This window comes from Sphaeramia orbicularis, chromosome 2, assembly GCF_902148855.1.
Source record: "Sphaeramia orbicularis chromosome 2, fSphaOr1.1, whole genome shotgun sequence".
In the NCBI taxonomy this organism is placed as follows: Eukaryota; Metazoa; Chordata; class Actinopteri; order Kurtiformes; family Apogonidae; genus Sphaeramia; species Sphaeramia orbicularis.
In genome coordinates, this window is record NC_043958.1 from 13,880,694 (window position 1) to 13,893,519 (window position 12,826).

The 12,826-nt window shown below is 37.6% G+C and overlaps 1 protein-coding gene across 1 annotated transcript in view; it reads left to right on the forward strand.

Moving 5' to 3' along the window:
* The window catches only part of LOC115435660 (neural cell adhesion molecule 2-like), a 410,900-nt gene that overhangs the window by 307,336 nt on the left and 90,738 nt on the right, over nucleotides 1–12,826 (forward strand). Inside the window, 1 exon segment of the mRNA XM_030158227.1 lies at nucleotides 5,811–5,980. Within this exon segment, the coding sequence (XP_030014087.1) occupies nucleotides 5,811–5,980 (170 nt within the window).

Sequence of the window (12,826 nt, forward strand, 5' to 3'; positions counted from 1 at the left end):
CAGCATCCGATCCATTATCTCCGTCTCACATCCGATATGTGTACCACTGAATCTGACGCTTCACTCGCGCTGCTCCTGCTGTCACTGACCACAGTCTACTGTCTAAGGATGTGTATGGATAGAACTGACATGCACATGTAGAAGGGGAAAAACTGATTTATGAACAGAAACGACAACTGAGGGGAACAAACGGGAGTCTGATGAATGAAGGATGGAGATAAAAGTCCGGAAGTCAGCTGTACTGGACTGAACAGGTCTGCATAAAGCTCAGCTTTTATGACGGTGGGACTCATACAGGTACATGTACATGGTGTCACACATGTAAGATGATGTAGGATGATAATTGTATGGACTATGAAACTTCAAATGTCCACGGAAAATTCGCGGAGGCCGCGCGTTCACAGTGCACGCGCCCATCCCAGTACTACACAGACCAGGTCTACTGATGGAACAGGAGCCGCGGGCCTGCGGCAGGTGGATGATGCATCTGATTACTGAGGGAGGGGTCCGCGGACACGCCAAAATGGACCGGACCTCTGCCTCTGCTTCCTCCTCCGTTTCCATCGCGCATCAGATGAGAGTAGGAGGAGCCTCAGAGCTCAGGCAGCGGGAAGGGGGCGGGGCTTTGGAGGGAGGCGGGTTGTTCATGTTCAGACTTTTACTAAGTGCTGTGAGAAATGCCACATCGGTAGGTATAGCTTTAAAGGCTGTAGAAGGCTATTATTGAATTTCTACAGAAAATCACAGGTGGTCTAAAACAGGAATTATTATAAAAGATGTTGAAATGAAATGTTTCAATATTCCTATATTAAAATAACAGACAGCTAGAGCTCAAAAACACCGTTCAGCTGCGGTTACATAGGGCTCCTTTATGGAGGTTTCATACAGAGATTTCATTGCACATAGTACAATACAGATAGTGTAGTTTACATACTTATTTTCATGACTGTGTAATTTTTGACAAAATGATTTGGGTAGGACTAAGAAAAGATCACTGTTTGATTTAAATGTTAATGAATGCAATATTGCTCCACATTCCTAACAAAGTCATGTAGAATGTAAACCTAAGCATTGGAAATGTTCAATACTTATGAGCATAATGTCATAGACACTTTAATTGGTAAATGGTAAATGGACTGCACTTACGTAGCACTTTTCCACACCTTCATGGTGCCCAAAGCACTTTTCAAAGCCTCGCATTCACCCATTCATGCACACACTCATATACCAATGGGCAGCTTACATTAGAGCCACCATTTTTTCTTCCACTAAATGGAACCATGAACTCCACATGTCTAAGAGCCCCTCAGGGGCTTGGGGGCCACAAGCCTTGTTTGAACACAAGCTGCACCTCTACTTAAATCAGCTTTGTCTTTTTCAAATATGTTTAAGTGATTCTCTTAAAACTTTCATAAATGAAAATGATAATCCACTGCTATTGGAACCTGCCCTGTTGTACCACCGACTGGGCATTCACTGAAGCGAATAAAGTGCCTGGCTCAAGGACTCAAAGATTATAGGTGTTGAGGGAAAAGAAAGCTTAGCTGATTCATTTTTCTCATGTGGATGTTACTAGTTTAGTTCTGTTGTCTTATCTTTCAGTTTCTAAAGAATCAATTTCCTGGTAAATAATTGAACTTTTGGTCTTTCCTATGTTTATGGATACCTTTTTTAAAATTCATCCATGGGCAGATTTGACTAATAAACATAGACTTTGGATTAACACAGTCAAACTGTTGCTTGCCCAGAGGAATAAGTATCAGTTCTTTTTAAATAAATCAGGAAACACAACTTTTTAAAGCTGAAATGTTAATGAGTTAGACTCATTAGCTTACCTTTTAATGCTGCTGTGGCAGAATACATTATATATGCGCATCCACTTTAGGGCAAAGTAAAAACCTCTCATAACAAGGACAACAACAATGATTTGATATGGTTAACCTATCACCCAGAGGCTGCTTGCTCTCAGAGCTGATTTCATTCAAGTCATGTTTGTGTCCACCTGCTTAATATAAATCCAATATTCAATGTTTGCAGTTCTGATCCTCTGACTCCTGAGGGAAATATGTGTTGTTTCTTCCGCTTCTAAATGTTTCACTATGATCAGCAGCCAGTCGCAACTGATTGGTCTTAGAAATATAGATATTTAGAAAACCTTGGTGTATTTGAATTTGACCCTATGGGTTTGAATCATTTGATCCACATGGATGTCGATGCAGCAAATGCATTCAGCAGTCTACTATGATCTCCATAATATAATTAGAGCAGTCATAGTGGAGGAAGTTCAAATTGTTTTGCAGTTAAAAATGAGGTTGTTATAGCCATATTACAGCTGTATTAATGTATAGGTTGCATTTTAATACAATGTAGAACTAAATTAACGCCAAACCTAAGCAGATCAAATGAGGTTGAGCTCATTTGAACTACTGCATATACCCTTAGCTTAATCTAGAGTAATGCATCATATCCTACAAGATCATCATGTATTTGTAGCATCACTGTCCTGTGAGAAACCCGTATTATTTAAAGTAATTTATCTTTTCATATGCTCAGCTTTGTGACAAAGCCTTTTCCATCAAATTCCAGATGTTTTGTTAGAGGTTTATATGTAGTATAACCATTCCAAACTCTGAACAGCAGGGCAACGTCATGTTTCAGAACACATTTATGACAACTAAAACTACCAGTTATATGGTCTGATACACTGAACATCAGTATTATGGTATCAGCAAGTTTTCTGTCGTGTTGCTGTCTGTCAAGATTACACTTTGTCTTATAATGTAAATGTGCTCAGTCAGCTGATAGTTCACAATATAGCTCTGTTAGCTTAGCTCTGTTTTTGACAGAAAACAGCCACAGTAAAACCACAAACCTTCATTTTCTACACGGTTTGTGTAGCTGCACAAAAGATCTGTTTGGAATTGTCCAAACAAGGTCAGAACTGTCACAGTTTAGTCTGAACTGTGGATCAACAAACATCAACTTAGCAAAGATAATAACATCACATAATAACTTTATACCTTCATACGCCTCATAGTTAAACTCAGCTGTGTCAAAAAAACGCTGCCATTTTGGCATCAAACTCCATTCTTTTTATTTAGAGCTGTGTCGAGTGGTGAAGACAACAGTGCGTCTACCTTTTATTATTTTGTCAGTTTTATCAACTCTAATAGTTATTTCTTGGCATTTCTTATTTCGTCTGGTCAGTTTCTGACGCTTTGGTCACAGGCCCGATGGTGTTAGTTTTCCTCATCTTAGGAGACAGACAGAGGGACTCACTACTCCCTCTAGTGGTCCTATAAATCCCTGGCCCATCAGTGTAAATAGATGCAACTCATATCTCTACAATCCAATACATAGGTATCTTTGGGATAACTTTCTAAACACTCTACTGATAATTTTAGGCCTTATTTTAATATTTGAAAGTAGAAATACTATCTATAACTCTTTTCAACATTTATTTTTCATACAATATAGAATTTTCTTAACCCACATGTGAGATTGTTGAGAGACGTATTTGAGCCATGATGTGTCAAGTACGGTATATAAAGGGAATGATCAGAATGGGGTCAGAATGAAACAGCCTCAGATACAGAGCCCATAAGTTGCAAAATCACACACAAGGGAGCATGAGGGTTACAAGAACGGCAAGCAGGAGTTTGGAGAAGGACGTGGGATGAGCTGACAAGGAACAAAATAAAACAGGTGTATGAGATGGAGACAGGGAAAACGCAGGTGAGAGGGAGACTGACTTGGATGATGTAAATCCACCGAGGGGCAGATGGGCAGAAAAATAGAACAAGGGCAAGAGAGACGACAGGTCTAATCATAGATGAGACACAGATAAGACAGACGAGTGGAGGGAGAAACAAACACGGCAAGTTAGAAGACACAAGGACACATTAGGAGGGCCACTTGGAAAATAAAACAAGAAGTAACAATGTACCATGGCATGAGTAAAACAACAGCAGAAACATGCAATGACAGCATTTTATTCTGGCAACTGGGTTGTAGACAAACAATTTGTGAACTGTGAAAACGAGAAGTTTGGAGTAAAGTCTGTGAGCCCGTGGGGGGCGTTAACAGCTTGGGGGCCACTAGCCTTGTCTGTTCACAGGCTGCACCTGTGAGAATCACGCATCACAAAAAAGTAAACTTCAGCTCAGAAAAACAGGCCTCTTTTTAGTTTAGTCACAATGTACTTTCCAGTGAATCCAGGGGGGTTTTAAAGTGTTTATTTTGCCAAAAATGGAAGGGAACACTTTCAACATTCAGCATTTACATTGTCATCTGATCAGTCGATTTATCATTTGTTTCGAGCAATGAAAGTGGAGAGAAAAAGACAAGAAATAAAGAAGAAAAACATAAAAAGAACATAATAAATGTACAAATCTTACAAGTAGAAGTAGATACATATGTACTGTCTGTACATATACATTTACACATATGCATGTACCTACATACTGTATATACATAGACATTTACACATATCTATATGGGCATGTATGTATATACATGCATATGCATATATATTTACACATATACATGTACCTACATATATGCATACATACATATACACATATACATAAACAAATATACATCTATATACATACTGTATATACATACATATACATTTACACATATACACATGTATCTACATATGTACATACATATACATATACACATACACATATTTACATGTATTTACATATACATATACACTACATATATTTGCCCAAAAGAGTGGGATGTACAGCTTATTTACTCCCACCCCATTCCATAGTCATATATTCCTTTGTATAACTCTGTTCAGCCGCTTCCTGCTTGTAGCAACACGAAATCATTTGAAAATCCGCAGATTTCACTCGACAAGAAGAGAATGTAAAAGTGTAATCTGAAAAACAGCTCAAGCTCCATCAAGCTGCATGAAATGAGAAGTACTAGTGGCTCAGATTTGTTTGTGGAAAAAAAAAAGTACTCAGTTGCATTCTGGAAATGAGCAACTCTATAAATATGTTAAGAAACTGCACTTGCATGTTTGGAGTCACTTTCACTATCTGTGCAAAGGATGTAAAAGGCGTTTATGGCTTCGACTAAATTCATATAAATATGAGGAAAAAGTCACATTTATCCCTTTAACCTTATAGATTACACAGCTGGTTAAACGGCTGTAAATAAACAAGCGGGGGAGGCGGCAAACCTGCCTCACACCATTATGCCTCTGCTATGAAGCTTAAATATAGACATGGATCAATTTAGCTGTTGCTTTTTTCCGACTAATTTCCCTACAGAGTCCATAAAGAAAAGACATTAAGTCTGAACTGTATTCCACACCACACCGGAGTCATTTAGTGAGCGCTGCAGTCCATAACTGAATGTACACAACAACACAAGCGAGACCAAAACACTCACTGAGAATATGAAGATGGTATTCTTTCTGGATGGCAGATTTGGAGAAGTCTAAATGTGTGAAGAATTTTGATGACATACTACAAATGAGTCATTGAACTCTAGTTATTTCATTTATAGTACCATACGTCTAGCACTGTAAACATGCTTGAAAGCATTTCTATAAAAAGTGCCGTCGTGTCTTCACCTCTTCATGTGCCATTGCTCAAAATATCTTCAAAGTCGAGCTGTTTGCACTTACCCTCTCTTTTATGGGATCAGTTGACATCTTAAGTGTTAAGATTATACATCTGTAACATCAAACTTGTGCGGTGAGAATTTAGCTGAGGTTGCTGTGAGTTGGATGGCATGTTTTCCCCTCTTCTCACTCATCCCCGCTGTGTGATTGTGTTCTTGTGCAGGAAAGGGCAGCAGCTGGAGCCATCGGAGCAGTACATTATCAACAGGCTGGAGGGCGGGCAGAGCTTGTTAACCATCCGCAACATCCGGCAGGGAGACGGAGGAGTCTACTCCTGCAAGGCCACCAACAAAGCCGGGTCTCAGGAACGAGAGCTTTTGCTCAAAGTGTTTGGTAAGAGCAATTACAGTCACTCAAAGAACAATAACAGGGTGGACAAAAAAGAGCTCTTTGTATGTTTAGGAAAAAAATGGAACAATCAGGATAACTTGACTTTCCTGGGCAGAAAATCATTTGTATCCACTTTACGCAGCAGGTGGTCAAGGTCAAAATGATGAGAAATCAAGGCAGGGTTTGAATAATTTTAGTCCTTCCTAAGAATCATGAATGCCTTGAAAGTGAAAAACATGTGCACTATTTTCCCCATTTGAATAATTTAATTGTTGAAACATGCAAAAGAAACAGTGGAGAATGGACACATGCTTGCATCATGTCTTGTAATATATATTGAAACATTTTTTTAGGTGCCCCTGATGACATGAAGGACTGGTTCCACCATGAAAAAAATGGGCTGTTTCAGATTCAAGTGTAAAATTATTACTGTTAAGTCAAGGTCAAGCTTATTTCTGTAGCACATTTACAACAATTCAATGTGCTCCAAGTGCTGTACAATGATATAGGTAAAATACAAGATATAATAAATATAATAAAAATATACAAATATATTGTGTGATACTGTTGAGAAATTGCACCGAATACAAAAAGCCAGTGATATAATAGAAGCAACCAGTTTGAGGTCAAATAAATGTAGAATTCATCAAGTTAGAATGGTAATGTCTCCTGTGTGGATGTACCTAGAGTTAGAGAAGCTAGTGAGCTAACATAATGCAGACAGGTTTACACAAACACAAAACATTTTGTTACTAGTACCCAGTGAACCAACATCATCAAAGCCACTGGCTGTTACCATGGACACATAAAATTCACATGTGATTACTGGAGGCAGAGTTTTTGCAAGCAGCTATTTCCATGTTTTTTGGACAAACAGACTACACACTGGAGAATGACCGGTTGCTTTTCTTCTAGTTAAAGTTGTGTTGTCATGTCATTTCATGAGGCATAGTTGAAGATGTTTTTCCCATGACTCTGCAGGAAAATTAAGTTTTAAAAATAAGTTTGCAAAAAACTGTATAGTCTGCATTTTAGTCTGCATTTTTAGATGTTTTGACTCTTTATCCTATGCCTTCCTTCTAAATGCATCAGTTCCAGGGCTTTGGTTTGTGCTGCTGACTCCCTGGCTTACCCGGGACAGATCGATAATTAATGTTATTAGGATCATCTCTGTTTTTCCTGCTGTGACACTTATCAAAATATCTGCTGTGATCAAGGTCTACTGTAATTTATTATTTCTATCTTGACCTTCAGATGTCTTGTTTTTATGCATCCTTATCAGACCCACCTTTAATACAACTGTTGACATCTGTGGGTTCTGAGACAGATATATCTTCAGAATCATGTGATTATTTGTGGCTAAAATACCATATTCTTGCAGTTAGAAATCTATATCAAAGGATTTTATTATCTTAATGTTGGCATACAGCACACAGTTAAAAATAGCATGTAGTATCCGGTATCTATGTTGGTTTCTGGTATACTGTATATAATTCTGAATGCAGCTGTGGGAAGAAAAAAAAGCCCACAAAGGTACATTTCATTCTTGGTTCCAGAGTCTCTTTGGTATAAACCAGCTCCTAATCCCATTAACCACCATTGTAGTGGCACATGACAGGCCACAGCGTAGCTAAAAACATTACACATCAAATCTAATTCTGCTGTTTTGTATGAACAGACTCTTAAATCTCCTTTTATTTGAAACATTTTTTTTGTTGCTTTACATTTGGCATTACATTTGAAAGTTTTTCAGTGTATTAGAGTTGGCCATGAATGCTAACGTATTTTATGTTGATCCATAAGACTTTACTACAAGGACATAAAAAGCATTTTTCATGAGCACAAATGTCTAAATCCTCAGCCTACCACAATAACAACTGCATCAATATGATATATTTCCCCTCAAAGGAAGTATTTCATTTTTTGCTTCATATTTCAATTACTGCTCTCCTCATAAAAATTTCAATTTATATTTTCATAAACCTGCTGGCTATTTCCTCACAGATCAGTCTGATAGTGCGCATTCTGCTCATGAAAATGTATGGAGATTTGTGCTCTAGTCATCAACATCCTTTCAAGATGTGAGAAGCGCTTGTTCTTCAAAATGCACATTTAAATGAAGAAGTTAAGGGGGAAGGAGGAGTTGTGCTTTTCACAGTGCAGTGGGGAAATGCAGTTGTAAGTTAGTTTTATTACCCTTGACAGCACAGGTGGGAGGAGAAAAGGGCATTTAAGTCAGACAAGATGTGAGTGTGTGGGAGTGTGGATGTTAGTCTTCATTTATATTTAAAACATAAGACATTTCGCACTTTTGATGCATTATCACTGAATCAATCAAGTTTAATTAAATATACAGTAATATTTCATGATGTTCTATTCTATGTTTGTGTTAATTTATGTTTTCACATTTATTAGACAAACCCTGATTTGATAAAAAAGTTGGAAATGTGATTAAAAATTTTAATCTTTGACACTGCAACTTAACCCATAAAGACCCAGTGCTACTTTTGTGGCAACTCCCAAATGAATTTTTCCTCTATATTTAACCTTTCATAAGTGATTTATCACCATTTATTGTACTATTATCCTCTGTATTTAGCATTTTTCACTGTAAATTATGTATTTACCTATGTTTAATTTCCTATATTAAATGTAGACATTCGTTAAACAGTTTTTATATCAAAACAGAGAAAACTGAAGGCAAATTGACTTTTTCACCAAATATGTCATAAACTGAACAAGTGTCTCCATCCACTATCATTGATCCGACTCCATGCGTTTTACTGGTGAATCAATGTTGTAGAAAATGGCGGTGTTTCCGCGTTCACTGCAGAGCCTCTGAACGTCCAAATGGGTCATATGTGATGACCATGAAAAGATGACAAACTGTATTTTACAAGAGTTATTTACATGTATTGATAGGATTAGTGGATCAGCAGGTATTAAACATTTTAGATCAGTAGGTGGTTTTGGTCGATGGTGGATGTTTGGGTCTTTATGGGTTAAATGTATTTTGTACAAATAAACACTTTTATTCTAATGTCTGAAACACAAATAGACACCTTTTCTCTTTATTCCACTTTTTTAGTCCTTTAAGGGAACTATTTGTTGCCCTTTTACAATTTGAATCTGCCCCTTGTTCATGTTGGTGATACTATAACTGCTCTTCAGTCCTTGTTGGCCATTGTCTGAGTCTCCTCTACATGATGTTCATAGGAGACAGATGTGGACTGTAGGACAGTCCAACACCAGGTCTATGAAGCCTTGCTGTTGGAATTCATGTAGAATGAGATCTGGTTGGTAGGTAGGTCCATAGGTAGATATTGTATTGTAGAAATTGTAGAAATTGTATTTCTAGAAGAGATGAGTTTTCATTAGATATCAGGTGATGGAGAATGAGCTGTTTTGAAGCTGCAGCAGCTGCTGGTTATTCACAGATGGGGTTCCAGACCCATGACCGTGCGCTGCCACAAACAGGTTATTGTGGCAATTAATTGCTTGAAGCTCATTCATTGCTGTTCATTCAGTTCAACACGTTCACATCTGGTGGCCCCGGTTTCTCTACAGGGACCGATCCACCACCCAGGAGCTGCAAATGCCACACATGTTACAGTACTACCCGCCTCCAGAGATTATATCATGTTGTCTTTTTAGAAACTCTTGGTCATTCATTGCCTTCAGGAAAAACACAGCTTGTATTTAAATGGAAAGCTTCACTGCATATCAGAGCTCGTTCTTTATTTGGCTGTGTGCTTTTTTTTTTCACCATTTTCAGAGATAAAATATAGACAATAGTGTGATAGCATAGATTGTGTAGCTATCTGTAGCATCAAGAGTAAATGTCAGATTTTTGGTGTTAAAAAGAGGAGCAAGGTACCGCTTTCTAAACTCACCATTTTGCAGCAATATTCAGCAGTTATATAGGCTAGAGATTTATCACAGGGGATACAGAGATACCCATCTCTTTGCAGACAGAACCTTCTGCAGCATCAGATTGCATCTTTTTGATCTGTTGTCACTAGGCTGTGAAATACAACATCCTCCTTAATGGGTTTTAAAAAAATAAAAAAAAATTGTACATTGCATTGTTATGCTTTGCTGGTTGTGGGAGGGAAATAAACTCTTATTATAAACTATGGACAATGCAAGCAGAAATGGACAAGAGAGCAAAATAAGAGGAGATTATCACTTTTTCAAAGCACAAAGCAATGGCAGGTTTTCAGTAAAAGACAAAACATGTACTTTATATTTTCTTTACATATTCTTTTTTAGGCCTTTTCCCTAAAATAGTCGTCTTTAAAGTCAGAATTGTTCAGATGAGCATTGTTAAGCCATTTCCTTGCTTGCTTCATACAAGCAACCAAAACTACATTTCTATAAAGTCCCAGTGTATAAAAGCTGCTTCAGTTATGTGAGTGTCACTCTCACTTTCAGTTCTGTCTATTACACCATTAATGCCTTTTCGCTGAGTGCGGGTTAGATTAACTCTGCTTTTTTATGCACAAAGTGTCAGGATTGACACTATGAGGCAGCTCAATACAGCATTTACAAGTATAATTATTCTGATACATATCATTAATATAATCTCATGTAATTATAGTTATTATCCACTGCTAGAGTAAAATGCCCTTGTTTTTAATTGTACTGCTTTAAAAGAAACTTTTTTTCGCCCATTTAAATTTACAAATCAAAATGAGACTAATACACTCCACTCAGGAAAATAGACAAAACCTGGAAGGTCAAATTAATTCAGGATTTTTATCTTTTAACACACAAACGCGTCTCAGTTCTTTTCTCATTTTGAGTTGAAATGTTTTAGATAATACGTTATTAATAATGTTCCCTGCAGAGTGGGTTTTTGCGCCAAGCTTGATAAATGAGACGTTTTCCATTTAATATTTGCATGATGAAGGGCATCTGGGGCAAAACGGCTGCAGATAAGGTGATGATGAAGAACTGGTCCAGACCAGCCTCTGGACTATTAACAGTTTTATCTGTGTGTGTCTGCATATGTGTGAGGGTGCATTGGGTTTGAATGTGCATTTGTTTACATGCAGATGTTTTTCTGATCTCAACAGCCATCACAATGTTTCAAACAGCGTTATTCACATTTCCTATCTTTCAAAATAATCATCTGAACAGCTCATTTCATGTCATACTGAGCTTAATTTGGGGTTGTGATCATTCTTGCTTGTTCCCAGAGCTGCTTCGTTTTTGTTTTGAAACAAAAAACTTAATTTAGATGAGCTGCTGCTTGCCTACCAGCTGACTAAATACATCTGATCATTGTCATAGAAGTTTACTCAGCCACTCAACACACACTCATACCAACACTATTTCCAGCTTTATCTCTCCCTTCTGTGTGAACTTTTCCTGATCTGTGTAAGCTGTAGGTCTTTTTGACTTTATTAGATCCAGTGTAGACCTTTCCTTGGAGGTTTCTTCACCTGTAAAACATCCTTGAAAGTGTCTGCATTTTGGCTAAATCTAACCATGTCCTTCCACATCTGCGTGACCACATTGAATACAGTCGCAGAAAAAAGTATTAGACAATCAAAAACAATGATTATGCAATCAAGTACCAACTGCTATGTGTATTATGTGACTAAAACAGACAGAAAAGAAAACATGGAATGCCTAAAAGCACTGTTTTTTGACAGTACAATGCCATAGCTATTGATGTAAGAAATGAAGTGATTTTGGTTATTATCAAGAAATCATGGAAAATGGCTAGATATCAGCTCTGAAATTAAACTATTATGAGCTATTTTTGTTGTTATCATTGTATTTGTCCAAACAAATGTACCTTTAGTTGTACCAGGCATTAAAATTAACAAAAAATTGAAGAAAACAAGGGGCGGTCTAATAATTGTTTTCTGCGACTGTATATTTTGCCTGGTTGGTTGGGGTTTCATTTTGCACTTCACATACCTACACCCTGTTCTCATCACCTCCCTGGGCTCCATCTCCCTATAACTGATATTATCCATATTTCCATAAAATGTCATAAGAGTGAAGCTTTTGCAAAGAATATGGTAATTATGTGAGTTTCCATAAACAGGTCTGTAGCTACTGAACTGAACTTGTTTTCCTCAAACGCTGAAACACGTGAGACTACTTTTAGTGAGATGTGAGCCAAATGAATAAGTGGTACATGGAATTTGAATTGGTAATATGAGCATTCATTTTTTTAACACTCTACTGAAGAGACATTGTTGAAATGCAACCTACTCCTGCAGCGTTGATTTCCATAAACAGGGTTGGAGTGAACAAACTCATGCATGGTGTGGTCATTTTTTGGTACAGGCGAGTAGAGCATTATCACTGGTTTTCATCCAACTGGGCTGTGATGTTTTTTCATAGGTTAGACTGAGGTATAATTTGGTCCCCTCAACAGTTCACACAGCCTGTTGCATTTACCAGCCATGTGTTAGTGCTTTATCAGGATATTTGCAAAGATACCACAGATTAGTTTAACCCATAAAGACCCAGTGCTACTTTTGTGTTAGTTCCCAAATGAATTTTTTTCTATACTTAACTTTTCTCAAAGGCGTCATATTTTGCTAAACCCACTTTCATCAGTCTTTGGTACATTTATTTGTGTATTTGGACCCTAACAGTTCAAAAAGTTTGAATTTGAACCCTCCAGGTGCTGCAAAGCATTCTTTATATTCATTCCATCAAAAATTTTGTGGCTCTCTACAACCCGTTTTAATTCCTGCTTAATTTGTTATGTTTTATAACTAGTAGTGGCTCTCCAGGACCAGGGTTGGCCACCCATGTTGTAAAAGATGATGGTGTTTCCATGTTCACTACAGAGCCTCTGAACATCCACATGGGTCATCTGAT